At 48.8% G+C, this 23,215-nt stretch overlaps 6 protein-coding genes across 6 annotated transcripts; 3 read left to right on the forward strand and 3 right to left on the reverse strand.

Annotated features, from left to right (window-relative positions):
• The first annotated feature begins 1,577 nt into the window (after positions 1–1,577).
• GGS22DRAFT_152449 (uncharacterized protein) lies at positions 1,578–5,611 on the forward strand. The gene is made up of 7 exons (XM_047959687.1): positions 1,578–2,309; positions 2,391–3,104; positions 3,219–3,368; positions 3,419–4,055; positions 4,111–4,173; positions 4,233–4,878; positions 4,941–5,611. The coding sequence occupies exons 1-7, from the start codon at positions 2,168–2,170 to the stop codon at positions 5,295–5,297; spliced, it is 2,709 nt and encodes a 902-aa protein (XP_047822657.1). The 5' UTR covers positions 1,578–2,167; the 3' UTR covers positions 5,298–5,611.
• GGS22DRAFT_152452 (nucleophile aminohydrolase) lies at positions 5,612–7,100 on the reverse strand. Its single transcript, XM_047959688.1, has 4 exons — positions 6,813–7,100; positions 6,719–6,731; positions 6,108–6,633; positions 5,612–5,981 (listed from the first exon to the last, which is right to left on the reverse strand). Exons 1-4 carry the CDS (start codon positions 6,835–6,837, stop codon positions 5,808–5,810), a joined length of 738 nt encoding a protein of 245 aa, XP_047822658.1. The 5' UTR covers positions 6,838–7,100; the 3' UTR covers positions 5,612–5,807.
• A 1,144-nt stretch (positions 7,101–8,244) lies between these two features.
• On the forward strand, positions 8,245–9,866 carry GGS22DRAFT_196680 (uncharacterized protein; the record flags this gene model as incomplete). The annotated part of the gene is made up of 2 exons (XM_047965871.1): positions 8,245–8,980; positions 9,043–9,866. 2 exons carry the CDS (start codon positions 8,245–8,247, stop codon positions 9,864–9,866), a joined length of 1,560 nt encoding a protein of 519 aa, XP_047822659.1.
• A 194-nt stretch (positions 9,867–10,060) lies between these two features.
• Positions 10,061–13,356, forward strand: GGS22DRAFT_63461 (Spc98 family-domain-containing protein). The gene is made up of 3 exons (XM_047967617.1): positions 10,061–10,553; positions 10,612–12,566; positions 12,619–13,356. Exons 1-3 carry the CDS (start codon positions 10,169–10,171, stop codon positions 13,021–13,023), a joined length of 2,745 nt encoding a protein of 914 aa, XP_047822660.1. The 5' UTR covers positions 10,061–10,168; the 3' UTR covers positions 13,024–13,356.
• A 353-nt stretch (positions 13,357–13,709) lies between these two features.
• GGS22DRAFT_63465 (GatB/YqeY domain-containing protein) lies at positions 13,710–14,915 on the reverse strand. The gene is made up of 2 exons (XM_047967618.1): positions 14,205–14,915; positions 13,710–14,152 (listed from the first exon to the last, which is right to left on the reverse strand). Exons 1-2 carry the CDS (start codon positions 14,392–14,394, stop codon positions 13,728–13,730), a joined length of 615 nt encoding a protein of 204 aa, XP_047822661.1. The 5' UTR covers positions 14,395–14,915; the 3' UTR covers positions 13,710–13,727.
• A 1,696-nt stretch (positions 14,916–16,611) lies between these two features.
• Positions 16,612–18,672, reverse strand: GGS22DRAFT_184406 (S-adenosyl-L-methionine-dependent methyltransferase; the record flags this gene model as incomplete). The annotated part of the gene is made up of 10 exons (XM_047964187.1): positions 16,612–16,779; positions 16,964–17,033; positions 17,112–17,205; positions 17,259–17,291; positions 17,437–17,562; positions 17,623–17,804; positions 17,861–17,949; positions 18,256–18,426; positions 18,493–18,607; positions 18,665–18,672. 10 exons carry the CDS (start codon positions 18,670–18,672, stop codon positions 16,612–16,614), a joined length of 1,056 nt encoding a protein of 351 aa, XP_047822662.1.
• Positions 18,673–23,215: the final 4,543 nt, after the last annotated feature.

The following is a 23,215-nucleotide window of genomic DNA, read 5'->3' on the forward strand; positions in this document are numbered from 1 at the left end:
TTTTTGGAGTTTTTTCTTTTTCTTTTTCTATTTTTTCTTCTCCTTACTAAGAAATCTCATGATGATAAGTATCGATTGGGTATGTTGAATTGGCGACGTTGTGTCATGTGCTATGTGAAGCCGTGGAATGAGGTACAAACAGGCGGCTTGAAGCCGCTGATCATACCTACATAAATCTTAGAGAAGGGAGGGAAGATGTCTACCAAGGAGTTAGGTGTCTTCCTTCGTCCGTAAGCTCACTCACTAGTCGGCTTGGTTCCTTCAGTGCTGCCTAAGGATCTTCCTATCCACCTGAAGACTCGTGATAAGAGGTCAGTCAAGACGTGTGCGCAGCTGGTCGCAGCAAAAGCAGCCCGGGTTTTGCTATGTTATGTGTGTCTGGAGATGCGAATCGATGACCAGCCAACGGAAAGTAACCGGTGGGTAGGACAATTTGTCGTTACTGCAAAGGATGCGCGTTTCTGCGTAGCACAGTTGGACAGTATGAGCAATTGACCCTCTCCGAGGTCAAATTTCCCAGGTTGCAGGAAATGGGACCCCAACATCGTCGCGCATCATCAGATGTCGTACCTCGATCTACCGCAACTTGAGCAACTCTGGTTGAATGCATCAGCTTCGTTCATGGGACCTCCCTAGCTCAACGCCGTCGCGGGGCCCGTACAATTATATTACCTACAAGTTGCAGGCTGCAGACTACTGGTTACTGGCTATTACTGGCTACTACTGGCTACAGGTCTAATACAACACGCTGCAAGGATACGGTATCCGGTTGCTACGGCAAATCTGTCTTGCCACCTCTTTTTCCGTTATCATACTGCATATACTGGATATACTGCATATTTCGTCTTCACGTGGAGTTGGTGGTAAGGTTCCTCGGCGTTGGTGGTTGATGGTGGGTAGTAATAGGGCGGATTGGAGCTGCATATGGAAATCAGCTAAGGCTAGGTACTGTACCTAGCTGTTCCGGTTCAGGTCTCCGTCGCCCCCTTTGTATACCTGTACGAAAGAGGCTGTTCGCGTTTGTTTATGGCATCATGGCATGTACACAATTAAATTGTCGCGGGATCTTCCTTGTCTTTTTTTACGGTGGCGGCTCTCAATTTCACCGCCAATATTCCCAATTTGGTCACCATCACGGTGGTCTGAGCCCCCCCGTCGTCGATGGCGTCCGGCTTTTGAAGTCTACCAACCAGCCAACCTAGTGACGAATCTATTGCTGAGGCCGGGTCTGGACCGATCCGCTCCTAAGCTGAACTAGGTCGCAGAAACCCAATGGCACTACAGCATTGAAGGATCGCTAAGCCTAGCAAGTTTGCCCAGCTACGCCGAGATCTAAAGACCGCCCACTCTCCCACTGTGGCATATCCTTGCTACTACACTACTTTACTACCGCTACCGCTCGCGCTCGTCTGACTGTTCTCTTATTGGTAACAGCTAGCTGAACCCCACCAATTCCCACCATCTGTCCCGCGTCCAAATGTTCCCAATGTCCCCGTGCGTACCTCCAGGGCTAGGTACGGTATGTACGACCATCTACATTTACATATTGGGGCATCCGCTGAATTGAAAGACCCCTAGGTCTAGAAAACTGCCGTCTTCAAATTCGCAATTACCCCGTCGCACCCCGTCCTACTCCTAGAGGCTTGAGTGCCTCAATTGTCCACACCAGCGAGCAAGCATATTCCGGCCCTATTTTGTCGCACCAGATGTTTCACTGGTCGATATAAGCTATATCCTAGAATCAGGCCGTGTCGTTTATCTCTTCATCGTGTACTCTTACCACCAGTGTCCATTATATCCATTATATCCATTATTCAGCCTTTGTCCCGAATGCCCCGTCCCCATTTTGCTAGCTAGTCGGATCCTCGGAGACTTATCTTATACCGTAATTGCTTTCCGGGCTCGATCATTAGATAGACTGAACGTTGTGGGCTCCTGTTATAGTCCTCAGTTCGTGTTGAGGACCCGTCCATCCGCTAGACTGAGAGAACTACCCGCGAGCATGTCCGGCGCCATTTTGTAGTCGGTACTTTCCTAGCCCCAGATCGGGCCTATCGTCTATATACCATGTGACGGCTTAACATATTTGAACGGCTGGATTGCAAGACAATAATTTTACTACCCGGAGGCTGAATTAGGTAGTATAACGACGATCATTTTTTCTGAAATGGATTCGACGGACGAAGCGTCCCAAGACGCATCTTCGAACTCTCAACCTCCCCGGCCGCCAACGCCAGAAGATAAGGATGACGACAATTCGGCGCCTAAGAAACCGATTGTTCGGAAGCGAACGAAGACCGGTTGTCTCAGTACGTAGTAACTCATATGACCCCCATCCGTTCAGTTTCCCGCCCGGTTTCTATGAGCGGAACTGACTCATTGCTATTAAGCTTGCCGAAAGCGCAGAATAAAATGTGATGAAGGAAGGCCAACTTGTAACAACTGCTTGAAGTCGAAACGGCAATGCGAAGGATATAGCCAAAGGGTCGTCTTTAAAGACCCTCTCGGCGCATTTGCCAATGCTTCTTATGGTCCCATCCATTATCCAGCGCCTTCTCCTCAGGCGCTGGTAAGAGAGCAACAATTATCGGCAGCGCAGCAAAGGTCTTCGTCGCAATCTTTACAGATAATCGCCCCTAAACCCCCACCAGCAGGATACCATCAACTTGTTGCTCAGTATGGCCATGGATATCACGGCCAGGCAGGACAGACCTCATCGCCTCCTCTGAACTTCGATCCGAACGCATTTGGACCTCAACCTGCACCATCGAAATACACTTTCATTTCGCCAGCAACTGTCGATGCATTCTCACAATCTCAATGGAGGCCAGACCAACCGGCGAACTTTGGTCAGAATATCTCTCATATTCAACCAGAGCATCATCAACAGCAGCATCATCAGCAACAGCAACAGCTAGACAACTCTCAGCTTGACAAAGGCAAAGCTCGCGCTGAATCCGTAGTGTACATACAGGCTGATGCAGAACCAGAACTCGAGGAATGGGAATACCCTGTCTCGGACGATGAATCTATGGTAGAGTCGGATGATATGCCGATTGGTGAGCGGCGCACCTCACTTGACTTCAATGAACTCGGAGTCGTTGCTTTCCAAAGTCTCGATCAGCCGTATGATATGTTCGGAACTCAGACGAGAACTTTCTCCGCATTTGCACCTCAAAGCTTCCTCGCGACGTATGAACCTTCGCCAGCAAACTCACCTCTCAATGATAAACAAATAGCAGCGGTGTTCTGGCATTTTATAAACGTGACCGGACCTAGCATCTCTCTTTACGAAAGACATCCTTTCGACCCAACTCCCCTTTTCCAAGGAACATCAATACCGAAGGCACGCCAACACATTTGGACCTGTAAGTTGTTACTCTCTATTTATAATTGTGATCTCCTCTCACCTGTTTAGACACGTTCCCGATTCTAGCCTTGACTCATCCGGCTCTCCTTCACGCAATCCTCGCCATCGCAAGTTTACAGATTGCGAAACTCCAATCCGTACCGCCTACAGCGTCTCTTAAACACTACCACCTAGCTCTGAGGAGAATTGCGCGGAACGTTGGTCGGCCAAACAGGCGAGCCCAACCTGCGAACCTGGCGGCGACGTTAGTTCTATCATTTTATGAAGTATGGAATTCCGACCACGATAAATGGAGTAGGCATTTGCTAGGTGCGCGTTTGCTATTCAGAGAAATACCGTTCGCCGAGATGACGCGAAATATGATGGCAATCAAACTTCAGATGAGGTTGCAAGAAATGCAACAATCTCCAATCGATGCGTTTGGAATGTTCCCAACATATGAGGAAAACGGACCTTTGCATAAGGACTGGGATCTGATTGATGTGCCTCTACTAAGCGCAATAACTGGTAGAGATATCTCGTATGATGAATTGGGAATGGTCCCTGAAGAACGAAGCCAATATCGGAGATCGAGAACACAACACACAGAGAGGGATATGGAGAAGTACCAGCAAATGAGCGATCTTTACTGGTGGTACTGTAAAATGGACGTATACCAAAGCATCCTTGGTGGAACTCAATTATTGTAAGTTTCGCGCCATGTCGTGCACTTTAAGATATGACTGTGCTGACCAACGAAGCCTGGAGTATAACCAATGGACTCAATGCCCGCCAAGAGCCCCAATGGGGAGGCTCGATGCTATGTGAGCTTACACACCGCACGTGTCATATAACGAGTTATATAGTGCTGACAATTTATTAGATATGGCACGTACGACCACCTAATGCTGTTGCTCGGCCGTTTAGCAAGTTTCACGTCAAAGGACCTAACCCGCAAGCGCGAAGCGTTCAAGGCGAACGGACCGGGCCGCGGGGGTTCGCCGGGAATGTTTCCGGGCATGGTACCTCGCCATCCAGAGAGGGTGACGGTGCCGATGGGCTTCACCCCGCCGCGGGAGACGTCGCCGCCCAGCGACGAGTCCTCCGAGAATATCGACCTCGACACTAGTACCGCCGAGGCGTATCGCGAGTGGGAGGAGATCCGGCAGGCCTTCGAGACTTTAAAGAGCCACTTCGGTCCCGAATTCCAACCCCTCGGCGCCGACATCTACCCCGCGAAGGCGACCCCGTTCGGCCTCGCGGCTCATTACAGGACGTACTCCATCGCGGGCATCTGGATGAACTTTTACATGGGCCTTATCGTACTGCACCGCGCCCATCCGACTATGCCGCCTATCGCTATGGTGGCTGCCGGCCTTTCGGCGAGAACTACGGCGGGTTACTGTATGGAAGTTGGTCGCATCGCGGCTGGACTGGAGGAGAATATCGAGCAACTCTCAAACGTGAGTACGCTGATGGCGGCTGCACTGATTGAATGCTGTTTCCCGTTGTTCGTGGCGGGTATCCAGGTGAGTCCCCACGACGTAGACATACATAGTATGTATTCAAATATGACTAACCAACACCACAGTACCACGATGACTTCCAGCGACAATGGACAATCCAACGGCTCCACGATATCGCGCGGCTGACAGGATGGCAATCAGCGCGACAGATCGCCGTCGGATGCGAGTCCGCCTGGATCAAAGCCGCGCAGTTAGGCCGCGGACCGCCATATACAAGGTCCGTCAACCTGAACATCGATCCCCCGGGTTCGATCTGGGTGCATGCCCGCCGCCTCGACAAGCGCATCCAAGAGATCGATCTCGACGAGTCCAAGATCGTCCTTGCCAAAGGCGAGAAGGCATCTTATGCCATCGGCTTGCTGGCCGTGGAGCATGATCTCGAGAGGCTGGATTTAGAGACCAGTGAGAGGAATGGGCGGTAGGTTTTTTCTAGCCTGGAGATCTTATATAGCGACTTACTTATCTACTTGGATACTAAGGAGGTAAGGGATAGTGTGGGGGGATGTGGAGATGTAGGAATAGGATTCTACGTTTTCATGAATGCACGGACTAGATACGGGATACGGATACGGATGCGGAAATGGAAATGAAGAGGCGTTTGAGTTGAAATAAAAAAACTTAGGTGCGTTCGATACCTCGCGTCGGAAGAAAAGGGGATATTATGTACCTGTTAGTACGTCGGATGCGGTGACACTTTATAAAAAAATCCACCTGCGCAGCTTTTAAAGTCTAAGTCAGAGTCTTGATATCAGGTTCGGCTCAATAGCAGTAGTAGCAGTAGTGGTAGCAGTAGCAGGGCGGAATCTCTTATTCTGCCCCTATAGACACGTCTAATCGCGATGCTTTTTTCGGCCTACCATACATACCGGGATGCCAAAAACTCCTCGTCAGCGAAACCGTATAAAAATTTCCCCACCTAGGGTTAGGATCGCTTAATTTGCGGGCAGCCTCTCCACGACCTGGGCCATCTCTTCGTCCGTGTATATCCTGAAACCCCGCTCTTTCGTCACGCTCGCCAGCTGCACGTTCTTGGAGTCTAGCTTCTCCTCCATCACCTGCTTCAGGGTCTTCAGGACTAGCGTTTCTGCATCCGTGATCGTGAGGGACTGGGGAGATGGTTAGCAAATTCGAAATCGAATCGAATATTATTCGTGATGGATAAGGGGGCGGGGTAAATAAAAAAGTAATAAATCTTAGGCTTGTATGGATGTAGATGTAAAGATAAAATATACCTTGTGATACTCATTCTGCAACTCAGCCTGGGCGCCCTCGCTTCCCGAACCAATAGCCTTGGCATCGTAGCGGTAAAAGGTACCGCTGGGCTCAGCGTGGTAGAGCTGGGGGCCGTCCTCGTCGTAACCGGCGATGAGGAGGGCGACGCCGAAGGGGCGGCTCATGATGCTCTCCTCGCCATTAGCGCTCTCGCCGAAGCGCAGGGCCAGGTCGCAGATGGCCTGGGTGCAGCTCTCGACGCGCAGGTCCTCGTTGTAGTTGAAGTTGTGGCTCTGGCACTCGACGCGCGCGTGCTCGACCATGCTGCGGGCGTCGGCTTGCAGCCCCGACATCGCGCACCCGATGTGTCGGTCGATTTCGACGATCTTTTCCACGGACGACGTCTCTAGAAGAGTCGAGGTCACGCGCTTTTCGACGCCCAGGACTACGCCTTCTGATGTCGCGACTCCGATGGCGGTGGAGCCGAGCTTGATGGCTTCGAGAGAATATTCGACTTGGAAGAGACGGCCTTCGGGGGAGAAGGTGCTGGGATGCGGGTTAGTACGGGTATATAGTAGGGCTAGGACGATAAGTTGCGAGGGAGGGAGAATCGTGGGAGAGAGAGTCGTACTTGATACCCCGATCTAGTCGTCGTTCGTCATGTTAGCTTCGCAGATATATACCAGCTTTACGAGCTCGAGGAGGGGGGAGGGGCGGGGATTTACCGTATTCAGATCTTGACATAAACATCTTGACGGATTGTATTAGAAAGCTGTGTCGAAAATTGGGTTACGGAGTCGTTGTGTTGACTGGTCTATGCGGTGGAGGGGAATGGGAAGTTGGAGTTGGGAAGCGGGAGGCTGAATATCAGGGCGAGAGGCTACGAAGCTTTGGAAGCTTCAAGGCTGCTACACCGTTTACGAAGCTCGGGTCTTGTTTGCACCAACCGGGGTTTGGGGCTAGGCGTGACAGGGGGGGCTTTTAAAGCTTGGACCATGTGAAGTACTTTAGTACATAAATGCAACCTTGAAGAAACTCATCTGTTTATCGATAAGATATGTGGATAACCCCGGACAGCCGAGGGGTTCAACTCTAGAAATCTAGCAGGAAGCTCTTTAATACTTAACAGTTATTCTCATTACCCAGTACCTAGCACTAACAACAGTCTTTCGAGTTTCAACACATAATCCCTTCCACTACATCAAATGTACACGTACGATCACCTCTTTGGTCTAAATACATTTCCCCTTTTGGCTCTAGGCTGCTCAAGTTTCCGTCGCTTTATCCGTTGATTCTCAGTGGAATCATCATTTTCATCCTCCTGTTTTTCGGGGTTATCCTCTTTTTTTACGACATCTTTCAATTGAAGATTTTCTTGGATACGCTTCAATTCACAATTCGAACATAGGGCACTGACGGGGATTCTAATCACCGCCGCAGGACTGTGACAAAGGATAGGAAGTCTAGTTAGCGTCGATATGTTTCTCCCACATCTATATATCATAAGCTGTGTATTGTGTCCACACTTTAGAGAATAATATTGATGATCAGCACATCTGCATGTAAGTCCAAGTCCGCCAGGGATGCGTTTCCTCTTCTTGGAGCTGGCTCCAGTTTCGTCCATAGGAGGAATCATGGTGTACATAATTTTGTTTCTGTTAATTGGGTCCTAGACTATTGGTGTTGATTAAGATGTGTTTATGTTCAACATTGGTATTTTCGCGATTCTAGCAACGATATAAATATTCCTTCACGGTCCAGGTATAACACGTCACCTTCCAGCTGTAAGGTAGATCCATGAATATCTTCTGTCTCTAACATTTCCAAAACCACAGAGACCACTTCATCATATTCCGACAAAGAATATGGATCTATAGAGAGCTAAGATCGGTGATAATAAACCTCAAGCACCTTTTAAAGAATCCGGAACTGGAAACTACCTAGTACCTACTTTAATGGCATCCCAAATTAGCAACCACATCATAAAGAAAACTAGTTGGGACATATCTTTGTTTGCCAAAATGTTGTCTTATATACCTACTTAGTAGGTAGGTGTGTACAATCTATCTTCGACTTTGATTTTATTCGTGGCTTGCCTAATTTCCATCATATTATATTCAAATTACCTTTAGGAGTATATTATTACGTATATCCAACATGATTGACGTGGAAGAAACATTCAAGACGATCGCGCACCGCGATCATCAGTGGGACTACTGCCACGAGGAAGGCCACCTCAAGAAATATTCAGGAATGGTAACAACAACCATACTTTTAACTGACCGTCGCCGTGAGATTTTTGTAACGGCTCCGGCATCGTTCACTACGAATGAGGCATGGGGCAAAAACCTACTCTTCAAAAAACTATACAAAATCTTCCGAAGCCTTTCTCCTAAAGCTCTTATGCTCCGTCTGGACGCCGACGGTCTCTTGGAAGAGCTCTCATCAGACCCTGCAGAGTTTGAAAGTCTGAGAGAACGTAGCCCAATACAGACACTTGCGGATATACCAAAGCCACTTCTTTCCGATACTCCCTTTTCTACCTGGCCCACACTTCAACGCACGGAATTGATCGAACTGGACCGTTTCACATGCAATGTCGATCTTGTGAAGCTAGCCGGCCAGACTGAAGCGTCTCTAGTGGCCAAATACATCTTTGACGATAATGGGATGATGTTTATTTGGCATGAGATCAATATGTTGATGGCATTGCAGCCTCATCCCTCTATACTCCCTCTCGATCGTATCATATTAGGTGACAAGGGTCACATAATTGGTATAACAACTAGATACATCCGAGGAGGGACTATTTCATCTAAGAAAGATCGAGTAGTTAAGCTTAAGTGGCTTAAGCAGCTCACCGAGGTTCTAGATTTTCTCCACCTCGACCAAGGTACGACTCCATTATAGCTAGAATAACGTTTCATTCGTATATAAGTACTAACTCATTACCAGGCGTTATACATGGCGACCTCAAGTTGGATAACATATTAATCGATGAGGAGTCTGATAGACTTTTACTATGCGACTTCGAGAGGTCGAGAAAGGCTTTACCACATAGGATGGATGAGGAATTATCTAACGCTGTTTGGGTGTTATACTCACTTATCACACAAGACTATGATGCTATAATGACACAGTTTTGGGAGACATGGGCTCAGGGTAGAGTTGACCTTGATTCCGAGGTAATTGAAAGATTGCCCGCTTGGCCATTGAAGGCGAAGCTAGATTGCGACTTAAAAGAGTTTAAAGAACATCTCGGGGAATGGCTCAATAAGCGCAGAGAAACATTGGACGATCGTGAGCCAAAGAATGATATCCTTATGGAGTGGGAAGATAAACAACATTTCCCACGGCTGCCACATCTCGCGCATATCCCGTTAGATCCTGTCATGGCCGAAGGTCGTTGGGTGTCGAAAGCAGTGGATATTGACTGGGAAAGACCACCGTACGAGGAGGCGTATCCGGATAAAGCACCTAAAAAGGAGGAACCTGAGTCAAAACTGACCTACAAGCAACAAATAAGGCTCGAGCCTTTCTCGGATAAAATTGATGAAATCGAAGCCCCTTATATTTCTGTACAGAAAGAACCGGATAAGAAGAGGAAGACGTCAATCTCTGTAGAGAATCAACCACCATTGAAAAAGTCGAAGACGCCAAAGGTTGAAAATGGGGATGAGAAAGGTGAGGAGAAGGAGCAGGAGCAGGAGCAAGAGAAGGGGAAGGGGAAGGCAAAAGGAAAAGGAAAAGGGAAAGCAAAGGGAAAAAAGAAAGAGTAATATACCTATTCGGGGGTTTACTCTGATAAAGGGGTTTGAATAGGGGGGTAATTGTTGTTTAGATGAATAGACTATTCATTAATCGAAGCAGTAATCGTACTTATTTACATATAACGCGCTTGTGGCTTTTCATTCGACGCGACACACCTAATTATCGATAAGTTCCCAATTGGACTTCAAACAACTTAGAACCTCTCAACTTTGGACCTAAGCTGCATTTACTTGACGACAACAGAATTACGTCAATTTGACACGCATGGTACTGGGGCAAAGGAATTTCCCGATGTCGCCATCCAGTGACCATGTCTTCGAGGGTCTCCAATCATTCAGAGAGGCGCACAAATGGCACCAGCGATAATGACAGCAACCCAAGACCCCGCGGAGGTGGTCAACCTTCGCGAAGCTCACAACATCAAAGAGGTACACGTTCCCCACAGGCTGCCGATATAAACCCTCCTCACAAGCGGACCGCATCAGGAAATCCACGACCGGCTAGTAGGACCGTAGAAGAGCGAAGGACCGAGCGCACAACTATCACTACTAAAGAGAAGCTCATCTCGCGAACAAAAAGTCCGGAAAGACGATCTAAGGATGCGCCTCCACCAGAGAAATGGAAGGCGAAAGAGGCTCCGAAGTCTCGTCAGCCAGAGACGAAATCGAAGGAACCAAAACTTGACGCTGCACTAGGTGAGAAGAATATTCCTTGCCTCAAAAGCCTAGACTAACATTCCATAACAACCTATAGCCGTATGGGAACCTATAGCTAGATTAGCTAAACACTCATCTGCGCCTCTCGCGGTTCGCGTATCAGTCCCCCCTCCAGCTTCCCAAGCGCCGCAATCTTTACAGCCGCAGCCCCTTCACGAGTTATCCCTAGAAATGCAGGAGGCAGCCATCATCGAGGATATACTGTATGTATTCATGGGATACGAGGGACAATATATCCGACATTCCTATTCGTATGACCCTGATGAAGAGAGAGATCGACTTGCAGGCCCCGAATTTAGAATACTCCCAGGACTCGACCCTAGTCTTCAGGACTTGACAATATCAATGCTGAAAATGGCGACTTACTACTCTGCCCTCGATACTTTCATCGATGTACAGAGCAGAGCAGAATTTGGTGCTGTCAACCACGCCCTGTGCGCTGCCATTAGGAAGTTCTTGCAGGATTATCTAGTCATGGTTGCCCAGTTGGAGACTCAGTTCCTAACCAATGAGACCTTTACCCTACACCTCCTCAACGTCCATATCCTACCCACAAGTCAGATGATGTACCAGCTATATTCATTAGCCCACGAGTTCTTAAAAAGAAATGCGCTTGTCGATGTTGAGAGTGAAGAAGAAGATGAAGACGAAGAGGATTTCGATATCATCCTAGCGAACTTGCAACGAGAAAACGAGTACATGACAGGGAACTTAACGGGCAAAAAGATTTGCAAAGGCGGCGTGGTTATAGGTTTGATCACCAAGAGATTGGATACCATGTCCGGAGATCCCGCCGCAAGGTCGCTATTAACATCTTTACTACGCGACGCTAGTCGACCATATATGGCAATGTTAAATGAATGGCTCCATCACGGAGAAATCAGAGATCCCCATTCCGAGTTTCTTATTAAAGAGCAAAAGAGTATCAAGCGAGACCGACTAGAACAGGACTATACGGATGACTATTGGGAGAGAAGATATACCATCCGCGAGCGTGGTATACCCCCGCAATTACTGGGTGTCAAAGACAAAGTTCTCCTCGCAGGAAAATATCTCAATGTCGTGCGGGAATGTGGAGGTGTTGACGTTAGTAAGGTTGCCCAAGACGTCCCCCAATCTTTTGATGACGCGCGATTCTTGGATAATGTCAACAACGCCTATGCTCATGCGAACGAATCGCTCATGAAGTTGCTCCTAACTACACATGCTCTCCCTGCAAGATTGCGTTCACTAAAGCATTACTTCTTCCTCGACCCGTCTGATTATTTTACCTATTTTATGGAACTCAGCGCATCGGAGTTGCGAAAACCTGTAAAATCCGTCAACACCGTTAAACTGCAGTCCCTGCTAGATCTCGTACTACGGCAGCCCGGTAGCATCGTGTCTTTAGACCCGTTCAAGGAAGACGTTCACATAGAAATGAACGAGGTCAGCCTTATCAAGATGTTACAGCGCGTTGTTAATATCACAGGCATTGAGCAAGGGGAGGTCTTACAACCTCTAAGCAATCAACCTATTGAAAACGATAGGAATGCACTCGGCTTCACCTCGCTACAGCTTGACTATACGGTACCCTTCCCCGTATCACTTGTGATAAGCCGAAAAACAGTATGGCGGTACCAAGCTTTGTTCCGCTATCTACTATCATTGAGATATTTAGAGTCACAGCTGACGACAACATGGCAAACCCATAATACTGGTATCGTCTGGTGCCATAAGTCATCGGCGAGGCGCATTGAAATCTGGAAGAGACGAGTATGGACTCTGAGAGCTCGAATGATAGTTTTTGTCCAACAACTCCTCTACTTTTGCACTCTAGAGGTCATCGAGCCCAATTGGCAATCTCTAATGTCAAGACTCAAAGCTAAGGACGGTAGTCTAGATGGATCGGGCAAGCCAGATCGAACGGTGGATGAGTTGATGCAAGACCATGTGGACTTTTTAGATACTTGTCTCAAGGGTTGCATGCTTACGAACGGCAAGCTAATTCGAGTAAGTGTTCCTTGCCCGATACGGTTGTGGCGTTTTTACTTACATATTCCAGATTCATTCGAAACTAATGCAGACCTGTACCGTTTTCGCTGCTCACATGAACTGGCTGTCGCGTGAGCTGGAAAAGACAGATCCGGATCTGGTAGGTCACATACAACCGCCGAACATGACCGACAAGGAGTGGAAGCGATTCCAAACAGTAAAGTCTCAAAAGTCACATAACGACAGCTCAACCAGTCATCTTCAGGATGACGACGCCCGACTCAACAACCTAAACGAAATTATCAGAGGCTGGGAAAAGAATTTTAGCCGACATCTACAAATTCTATTAGATGCCTTAAATCACTATGCTGCGACGGAGACTGTGGTCCTATTAAGCTTGTGCGCGAGGCTAGCAACTGCTAACCAGGGAACCGAATTCGCAGGTCCCCGTCCCGAGGGGGAAGCAGCTGTATGAATATCCCATGTTAGTAATGGGTTTTCTGGTGTGGCGTAACGTATCGACGTGAGTGATGTTTCTAAGGGGCTGAGAGTCACGTATGGCGTTTAGGCGGGATGAAAATAGTTGGCTTAAGGCAGAGTCATCAGCTACGCAGTGAAGAGATACCTTTTACCTTTCCCTGTACCTTGAATTACGAGTTATCCTGTTTTTGTCATAACATTGGGGGGCGCTCTATTCCTCCGGAACATTGTATTACTTATTTGCTTCGTCGCCATCGCTCTAGTGTAGGGCTGCTTCCTTTGAGTTTTTTATGCATTCTATGGGAGGCAATCAACATGTATGGATCTTACCTCCGAACGCGCAAGTAAAATCGGACACTCCGTGTGATGTATGGATAAGTTATATTGAAATATTTATAGAGTGAAGATGTAGCCTATGGGACTTTTTATACGCCAACCGACCCAATGCAATTTTAACCGCATTTTTGTCATCGTCATCGTACAGCGTTCATGCAGATATCGCATAACTTTATCCTCAAGTACCTTCACCATGTTAAGCCAGAACAAACCGAAACTCATATCGAGTATGGAATTTCAACTCTTAACAAGTGTATGGTGCTCAAGGACAGATCTCTTCAAGCCCTACCAATCTTTCTCCCTATACTTACCTGCTAGATATGTATGAAAGGGAAAGACCGCTACGTCACTTCACTTCGCCTTTTACTTAGCCAAGCTCTTCTTAATCAGCTCCGCCATCTGCGACTTATCCACATCCGCACCATCCAGCGGCCCGCCCGGCGCAAACAAGCTCTTCATCACAGCGCCGAAAGTCGCCTTCTCGCCCCCAGCGGCCTCGACGGCGCCCGCCACCACACCCACCAACGCGTCGGGCGACAGTGTTCGCACCCCGCTCTGCGCTATGTACTCTTCCAGCACGGCGATCTGCGCTGCTTCTTTGGACGCCAGGTCCTCGCGCCCCGCGGACGTGAAGTCGGCGCTGGCGTCGGCGGAGGCGCGGATTGTTTTGCGCAGAAGCGCGACGAGTTGGATGTCGGTGCGGATCGGGGACGCGGTTTTGGAGGCGTTGAGAACGCTGCTTAGGATGCTCCGGATGGCGGAGAGGCGCGGGGCGTCTTTGGCTCGCACTGGGGGAGAGGTGTTAGTGGTCTGACGGAGCCGGTGGGGGCGGCGACGTACTGGCCGCCTTGAGGTCACCCTTGAGCTTCTGCAGCAGAGGTGGTGGGGGTGGCTCCTCGCTCGAGTAGAACCGTGCGCTATTACATCGTTGGATTCGGGCTATCGGTAGCGGCGAGACGGAGGGCGATGCGATGCGTGTCCGCGATAGGATTCGTGAGGCGAGGCGGGGAGATGGTCGTAAAGCCGCCATTTTTGTTGGACGTTCGAAGGATGGGAAGGAAGACTCGAGAGGGAGAAAAAAATTGGTCGCTGTCGTAAGTTGGGCAGCTTTCTTATGGGTCCGGGGAGAAATTCAGGGGACCTTAACCGACGTCGCGCCAATCGATCGTTGTTTTCGGTACGGTGATAAGTTCCGCGTCGGTCTCAGCGGTCGAGGGCGAGCCAATTTGTCTAAGCGTATGTGGCTAAGGTCGATCTCGGAGGGTTAATGTCTGGTTCCTGGATTTCTTTAAGATCACGATCGTCACGCACTTAAGGCAGAGGCTAGAGCGAAGCTAAAAAGTTTAAAAGCGAACTGTTGCGAGCTGAAGCGAATTGGAGCAAGTTAGTGCGAATTCAATATCGAATTGACTTTTTTAAGGGTTGCTCTCATTGGTCGGTCACAAACTTGGGTTACAGTCTAGGCTACGGTAACACACAATCTCATTAGAATAATACCTTCCAGTTACCAGTTAGTTACACAGCAGCTAAGCAGCTCGTCGATAACCATTCGATAGCCAACGATAACCATCGATAAACACTATCCCGGTCAAATCTCTTATGATTTCTCTCCCTGATCATATTAAATAAAAACTTTAGCCTGGATAGGATCATAGGATCCCGCAGTCCCGTAATTTCTATTTCCATAGAAGCACGTAACCCATGTCCCTCATGTATAACGGGAGCTGATATGATCGACGGTCGGGTTCGTCTGATGGTGTTTAGGCACAACATTAACTTCTAAACCTGCCGTCACCGTTTCAAGGAGACATTACTTGCATCACATTTACAATAGCATAGGGATCTGATAAATGTCACCTGACGGGTAATGGCAGCGAGATGGTCCATGATCTATTCGCGTAGCATGGGTCGGGATAACCCTCTACATCCGCGGTAGGGCCCACCATCACCTACAGCCCTGAGCCCACAGAGCCCAACGATTCTGCTTCTCTCCTTCCCCCCCCTTTGGCCGCCACCTCGTTACACAGTCACATAATTAATCACATCGAGAAAGCAAAGTTCTGAAGGGGAAGGGTAACACAAGAGCTTACCATCGCGGCCGAATACCTAATCTATGTCAAACAGGTAGGACGGATAGGACGGGATAGACAATTTTCGGGCGAGTAACCCGGGTAGGCTTATGAATCCTGCGGGTAACAGTAGTAGTAAGTAGTATGTGCCCACACACCTCACCCGCGCCCTCGCCCTCTCACTGCTCGTCGTTGCAACGTCTGTGGATGATGATGGTCATGCCGTTGCCCTTCCGGTAACAGTGGCAAGCTGGGTAGGGTAGGCTCGAGAGTCTAGAACATGACATTTTAAGGATTCGGAAACGAAATCAAGACAGGACCGGGGGCTTGGCCCACTGGAATCTGGATAGTTGGTCCGCCCACGACCAGGAGATAAAAAAGTACGGTGGTGCGGGATGCGATCAAAAGGGAGCAGCCGTGACAGCGGCCAGCATCTAGTGGCCAGCGGCTCTAGCCGCCCGTACTTTCCAGATTTACAAGATTTACACGATTTACACCCGTACAACCTGTTACTTCTCGCTTCTCGAGGCTGACCAGTAATATTGGCCACTGGGGACACTTTGCTTCTTTGCGTGTTACTTCACATCAATGATTATGTGTGTGTGTGCGTGTGTGTGCGTGTCCGATGTACCATTATACCAATATGCCTCATACCTTTAATGTTATACCTTATTCCTTATATCTTATATACCTATCCATATATACCCCGGAGTTACCTAGGGACACGCTGTGTATAGAGTTGGGCAGGTAGGTACCCTATGGGTATTTGTGTTCGGCGCGGATTGGGTTGAGACACAGTCCCGACTAGTTGGACCCGAGACTCTGGGTAGAAGGAGCAAAGGGCATGCCATGATTTGTTGCTTCCCATTTGGCTGCAAACCTTAAGCTGACCTCATGTCCTTCCGTTCCAATATCTCCACACGCCCCTCTCCGTTTTCTCCTCTCCTTTTAATGTATCACATGCCACCGGAAATCCTTGAAAAGCAAACACAAACCATCTCTATAACCGAAAACGTCTCTATAAATGCAGCCATAGCCCTGTCACCCTATCTTTAGATTGCTTAACGTATAAAGTGCGAAGTCCCAGTTCCCATCGGTAAGAATATGGACGACGCCATAACTACCTTACCACCGCGCCCAAAGCCTTCCAAGTTCCCTACCCATAAGATTCACGTCTCTTAACTGCCTAGGACAAACGAGCCATCAAGCGACACGATCATGAATCCATCAACTTGGTCCATGTCCACCTGTGCAGCGCCCCTATACCTTTTCTCCAACCCGGCAAGGATCCCCTCCGCAAAACCCGTCAAAAAATAGTCGCCCGACCATCTCAGCGCCTTGGCTTTCTACCGACGCATACATACCTTGAAAATCTAGTTGTTAGCCTTTTCTCGACCTTTACCTCGCTAGGACCTTGAAGAAAGGACGACTTACATCCGAAAATATGGCTGTAATTTAACAGCATTACCCGTCAGTATATCCACAGTTCACCTTAGACATTCGAGTTAAAGGATTGTAGTAGAGCCTTACCTTAAGTGCAGGGGTACTTGCCTCTACTCTTGCCTGGGCTACTAGAACGTGGAATTCCGTAATAGTCATGCTACGAAATGTCAACAACACCTCGAACAAAAAATCAAATGTCTTTGACGGGGGGCAAGAAAATCGGTGTAGGACGTACCCGAGTAATTCTGTAAATGGGTATAGAGCCAACGAACCCAACAACAAGCGAACGTTTTCTTGGTTGGCAGTACCAATATCAAATTCTCTCTGACCTAGACGCATTGTTAGGGTAAAATATTTCCAACAAAATGTTCAACAACCATACTATCAGACCAGCCGCACATCGGAAGGGGAATCACTATTCAGATATCAGTTAGCAAACGTGGCCTCAAAGAATTGACGACAAGATCGAATCTCAGGGGGAAACTCCAACGATGGACCGAACGAACAGATTCGATCTCTTAGACGGAGCAAATTAGGGGTAAATAAACCCTTAGACATACTTCGTTCCTCGACTTCGGTAAAACCAGCGTTTCTCATCCAATGCCCAAGACGCCGTGGTGCGTCTGGGTTTTTGAACTGTCCTGTTGCTGCTCGATATTTATCTGACCATTGACGAAGCGCGTGTCCTGTAAGAAACCCTTCGTGAGCTCAACCGTATTATGCATCGGATCTCGCCTCGGGCTTACCATCTGTCAATGTACCGTTGTCGGATTGCGCATTAAAGTCCATCTCGACCATCTGGCACCATCCGCCCCCACGAAGGCACCGCAGGATGTCGCGCATGTACCCATGCCATCGATTCCGGTCAATACCTCCAGCTACCAGTCTACTATTCACGAGGTCGAAATTATTCGGAGGGAATTGAAGCCTAAAGCGAAATTTTCTGAGACTTCTACTCTAACAGTCGGATATTTCGGTTCTTACGGCATATTGAGGTTGTCGACATTAAGGTAGAGGTTCTCAACACTCTCATCAGGGTTGTAGTGGTGGGGGCTTACGTCGATGCCGTTAACCTAAGCGTACTCCTGTGTCAGCTCTCAAGGGCCTCGAAACAACAAATAAAAATTTCTGCATGCTAATTGCCAGCATTGAGTGCATCGAAATATCCGTCTTGGGGTCAATGTACGTTGGTTAGGAGTATTTTTCGACTCTAGCCTGCAGCAAGGAGGCTAGAAAGTAAAACACGGGCTTTTGACGTCGCAAAAGGAGATGAGGCCAGGTTCGGTTCGAAGATGTAAGGGTCCAAGAAGACTTTTCCAAGAAGATTTGTCTCCTGAAAATCGGAAATTATGAAAAGCAATCGGTTCAGGAAATCAAACTATACATGCCTCGCATCTAGGGTTCTCCCAGGCTACCTGAAAAGCCCATAAGCCCGTTCCGAAACCACAGTCGAGCACTCGTCTTAATGCTCCCATGGGCGGAAAGATAGACCTTCCGTCGAACATCATGGTTAAGACATCGTGCTGAATGCGCAGACGAATCGTCTCATCCTGCAAGAGTTGTATCGATATTAGTCTCTAAGTCATACCTAAAAAGGGGTATTAGGGGCTGCAGACCTCGTCGACCGGCACAAAGTATATCTTGCGATCTATGGAGGCGCGCTGATATGTTCTGTTGTGGTGGATTATCGTTTCGCGAACTTCCTCGGTGAGCTCTTCGGTATCGGCGTGCCTGCCAACATTTTAGTGAGCAGAAATATTCTACTAATGCCAAGGGCCCTGTATCTACCCGGTCATTTTTTATAAGACAAGCTTTGTCGAAGGATTTTAAGCTAAAAAAAGTCTAGTTGAGAATACCGAGGGAATGGTTCATAGCTAACCAACTGCTCAGCTATGGAGTCGTGGTAATGTGTGACACAAACAAACAGCTATAGACTTCCGAATGGCGGCTTTTAACCAGAGCGGCACTCTCGGTTTGGGCCTTCAACTCCATCGACACACACCTCCTCCTCGACGAGAAGGCCGTTTGATCTCCTCTATTCCCTAGGTACATGGGGACCGTTAGTGGCAAGTGGTATATTGCAAAGAATAATAAAGCTGTTTAGGCGTGTGTGGAGCCAATGGCCCGGTCGAAACAACCACATTGGTCACACGTCCACAGCTCGCACCCCACGAGCTGTTGTTGCAGATCCTGGGTACTACGGTTACTCCCTATGTATGCATCAGACCTTCCTGATCAAATCCGCTCAGCTATAAACCACTGAGGCATAAGGGCAGGCATCTTAAGGTTCCTAGACCTGTTCCTCTCTGGTTACTTCCATGACCCAATGCACCCGCACTAGTTCCCGTCTCTGCTCGTGCATTTTTTTTCTTCTTCGGTATGAAGAGACGTTGCTGCCCAAGCCTGCTTCTTGCTTGCTGTGCTTGGCATATACGCCGCCCAATGGCTATTTGATTTAGGTGCTGCGGAGGGTTCATATTGCATTGAATGACATATAGCGCAGAAAAGGTCTTATATCTGGCTAGGTGGGATTAAGCAGCCACGTATGAGACTCAACTTAAGCTTGTGATTGAACGTGCTGGTTCGGCAGTCACTCGGTACTCTGGTTAACTTTCTTTAAAGATGCTGACAGTTACGGTACTGTGTCCAGTGTTACTTTCTAGCAATATCCGGGTCAGTTGATGCGGCCATGGCCAAGGGTTTAGAACTTTGGATGGCGCAGCCGCGTTGAGCGCGGACAACTCCAGACCTAAGGTGATTTTGATGGCGGCAATAGAGGGATAAAGAATCAAGCGCTCTTTTTCGAGAGTAAGAAATCTTTTCCGTCTAGACATTTTTGGCTTGGTCTGGCAGAAAAAAACGGCCGAATTCCGCAGGACCGTCTTTGTTAAGGGGAGTCTAATAAACATCCAGCTCGTGGGCTAGCTGTGGCTTTACCTCCCATGTGCCCCTATCCGGAGCACGCACAGGATGGCAGCCACACCAACGGGTACTCCCAGCGGTCCGTGGACCCTGGCTGCTTCTCAGGATTCTTTAAATCCATCCTGCCGCTCCTACTAAGAAGCTAGAATCTTTAAAGACCCCTGACAACCACCAAGGGGACGGCATGGGGAAAGTGTTTGGTAAGCATGGCGGTCGCAGCCTGAGTCAGAAAGAATATATTACCTGCCGATGAGTTTTTAATCTACAACGAGTTGGTGGATGTGGTCAGTCACGAACATTCGAATTCCACATAACGTACGTAGCAGACCATCATGACGACAGGGATGGAATGTTCGAATGGTCGTCCGGTTACAGTAACTTGTTCGCAAAGCGACTAGGTCGGATCATTCGCGTCCACTTAGTACTAGTACATATGCACGAGAGGAGCAGATTCACCCTCACCCGGGTCTTGGGACGACAAAGATTGGGGTGACGATCGTGGTGTCTACTATTACTCACAACTCCTTACGTGCGACTACCTGGACGGCGAAAGAGATTACGGGATTACCTTATTTTAGTATGGCTTCCTCACACCGCCACTGTGGTCTGATGGGAGCTAAGCTTAACATACTCGGCTAAGGAATCAGCAACGGTACCTTGGCCGTTTATTGTCCGTTTCGTTTCCCTATTTCGACGTCGGTCTTTAGCAGGGCGACGACTGCAACGACTGCGACGACTGCACAACATCTCTGGGACGCCCGTGGAATGTTTTATTATGGCTTGCACCGGTATTGAAGAGTTAGAGGACACATAGCACTACAAAGGATCAAAACAAGCGGGCCGTCGCAGTGGAGATGTCTTTTGAGGGACAACGCTAGAAATTGGGGGGTAGCGGCGATCTCCAAGTGGTCGGTACAGCAGTACCAGTACGTTTCCAGACAAGACGAAGGAGTACCGTAATGTACTCCAGCTGCCCTTCAAACAGAAGGTATCCCATTGAGCGGAACGCAGCGAGGGAAGTTTCCCCGACTGGCTAGAGGCTCGACGCCCGGAGCCCCCTGCCGAGAAGCATAACGAGCGCCTTATATGATGGCCCTTTACAGGCCTTACCGGGTTTATTAGGCGGTTCATAATTCGTAAAAAAACGATCGAGTACGGACCTGAGCTTGGTGAAAGCTATATCTCTACGTTACTAATAAAAACTCCTTGTCAAGATGAGTGGCATAGCTGCATAGATCCATTTGTTGTTCGACGCTAGCCAGTTACCCCTGGTCCACAAGACAGGATTATTGTCGGACAGGCCCACACGCGGTTAAAGCCTCGATGGTTGCTCATACTTACATACGGTACTGTACTACACACGCACGCAATTTTTCCTGCCGCTGGGATAGCGCCCGCCCCTCTGGAACACATACACGCACACACACGCACGCACGCATTCTCCTTCTCCCTCTCTCCATATCTACTTGCGACGGGTCTCCTAACGGGCCACGGCTGAAATCGGCATATCCGGGACTTCGGCTCAAGGGGTTCGCTTCTGCATTGCACAATCTACGATCTCGATTATAACCTGCGTCTTTTTGGACTGCATATCTCAACATCTCGCAGCGCCGATATGTACCTTTCTTCGCCGTCGTCATCATATACAATAATCATCACAATCATGTGCCTTACTTTATTATGAGCCATGCATTAGCGTGTACCGGAGTATCGGGTCAGACACTACAGGCGTGATCGTATCAGGATCTAAAAGAGAAATATAACGGGAAAAAACGCCGGGCAAAAAAAACGACCAATTTTACCCCCCCAGCCTCACTCTCCGCCGCAATGATCGCCAATAGTAATCCTTGCTCGCTTTTTTTTATTATTACCCTGCAAAATCTAGCAATCGTCCAATCTTCGGTAGCCCTGGTTGGGATTTGCCTGGTTGCAAAGAAGGAACAGCTCTCGTAAGCCAAGATCATCTAGCGACACCGTCTGCACTGCGTCCACAACAAAAATTTGATTAAATCACGTGGGGATCGATGGAGGGTCGTAAGTAAGATGGGCTACAGAGAGGGTCGTGAGTGACATAGCAGCAGCGTAGGTAGCAGCAAAGGTAGGTAAGTGGCATATTAGGTGGCATACCACCTAGGTAGGTAGGTAGGCTGGCAGGCTGATAGGTAGAAGGTAGAGGTAGGTAGGTAAGTAATAGGTGATGTACACTTACATTAGCAGGACTATGTACGCCGTAGGTACGCCGGTACATTATTCTTTGTATTACCAGCCCGAGCGACTGGTTCTATTTCCCGGAGTAGCCTGGTTAGCCTACCAACGCTAGGGACCTTGGAACTGAGGGGTCGGTTAGAAGGGTGGAAGAGCAGGGTGCTACCCTGCGGGAAGCTCACGTTGGGAACTTTTGAGGCTAGATTGGCTTGCAGTTCACCGTTCGTGCGGTGGCCATGATTGGCAGGATGATTCCAAGCCAAGACGTTTTGATTCCCAGCATGCGGGACACGCTTTCCCAGGCCTCTCTTTCGCAGGCTCGCTCCTTTCGGGTGCGCTGGGTGCGGCAGCATGCAGACGCGAGGCGAAGGTGCCTTACCGTCTGCGCGGAAACAACCTTTACGCTCCTGGGCTCCTGGGCTGCTGGGTTGCTGCTGGGTTGCGATTTTGGGAAGAGGTCAGTGCCCTTGCGCCTGTGCCTGTACCTGTGCCTGTGCCCCGTGCTTCGTGCCCGGGCGCTGAACGTTAGCTGTACATACACCCGGGTCCTTAACCCAGCAGTCTGGTAAGGCGATCTCTATGGATAGCCGACAATTCGCGCTTGGTCCTGTTCAGGATATTTCGCCGTTGTCACTATTATTATTTGCTCTAGCTTCTAAGGCTATCGGTAGAGCAGCAGAGCTAAAAATTTCCCTAAACTCCACCTAATGTAAGCCTCCCTTTTCCCCCTATTACAACTAATCCATAGACCGTTGTACATGATGTCGTACCCTTAATCAAACTTCACCACCGTCGCGCGGCGTAACGACGACCACGGCCGGCATGACGTATCCGTACAAGGAGGCCTCCTTTTTTTAAGTTGTTTTTTCGAACGATGTCAATGCCATATATCTGCCGAGAAGCGCGGCATCCTACGTTGAAGCTACCTATGCTAACCGACGTATACGCCGTGCTACGCAATCTGACTGAATTATATTGAAGACGGAGCTTTAATACGGCCGGAATAGCCGTGTCGACATCGACCTGATAGGCACGAACGAAGTACCGTGCCTTAGGTAGATACCTAGGTAAGTTAAAATCATAGGCAAGCACGTTAGTAGGGTAACAGAACAGAGTAGTAGTCCCGGGAAATGTAAGTAGACGTGCAGAAATGCAGCCATGAGCTGTTCTTTAAGCCCCCAAAACCGCGCCATTCGTTCTGATACATCAGGT

Source organism: Annulohypoxylon maeteangense, assembly GCF_022496945.1.
Source record: "Annulohypoxylon maeteangense strain CBS 123835 unplaced genomic scaffold GGS22scaffold_2, whole genome shotgun sequence".
NCBI classification, from domain to species: domain Eukaryota; kingdom Fungi; phylum Ascomycota; class Sordariomycetes; order Xylariales; family Hypoxylaceae; genus Annulohypoxylon; species Annulohypoxylon maeteangense.

Bases quoted from the DNA above. Each gene is read 5' to 3' on its own strand.
- GGS22DRAFT_152452 (XM_047959688.1), bottom strand. From the start codon at position 6,837: ATGTTTATGTCAAGATCTGAATACG. The intron at 5,982-6,107 runs GTATATTTTATC...CCATCTCCCCAG, and splicing joins TGCAGAATGAGTATCACAAG to TCCCTCACGATCACGGATGC.
- GGS22DRAFT_152449 (XM_047959687.1), top strand. From the start codon at position 2,168: ATGGATTCGACGGACGAAGCGTCCCAAGACGCATCTTCGAACTCTCAA. The intron at 4,174-4,232 runs GTGAGCTTACAC...ACAATTTATTAG, and splicing joins ATGGGGAGGCTCGATGCTAT to ATATGGCACGTACGACCACC. The intron at 4,879-4,940 runs GTGAGTCCCCAC...CCAACACCACAG, and splicing joins TGTTCGTGGCGGGTATCCAG to TACCACGATGACTTCCAGCG.
- GGS22DRAFT_63461 (XM_047967617.1), top strand. From the start codon at position 10,169: ATGTCTTCGAGGGTCTCCAATCATTCAGAGAGGCGCACAAATGGCACC. The intron at 10,554-10,611 runs GTGAGAAGAATA...AACAACCTATAG, and splicing joins AAAACTTGACGCTGCACTAG to CCGTATGGGAACCTATAGCT. The intron at 12,567-12,618 runs GTAAGTGTTCCT...TACATATTCCAG, and splicing joins CGAACGGCAAGCTAATTCGA to ATTCATTCGAAACTAATGCA.
- GGS22DRAFT_63465 (XM_047967618.1), bottom strand. From the start codon at position 14,394: ATGGCGGCTTTACGACCATCTCCCCGCCTCGCCTCACGAATCCTATCG. The intron at 14,153-14,204 runs GTACGTCGCCGC...CCTCTCCCCCAG, and splicing joins GGGTGACCTCAAGGCGGCCA to TGCGAGCCAAAGACGCCCCG.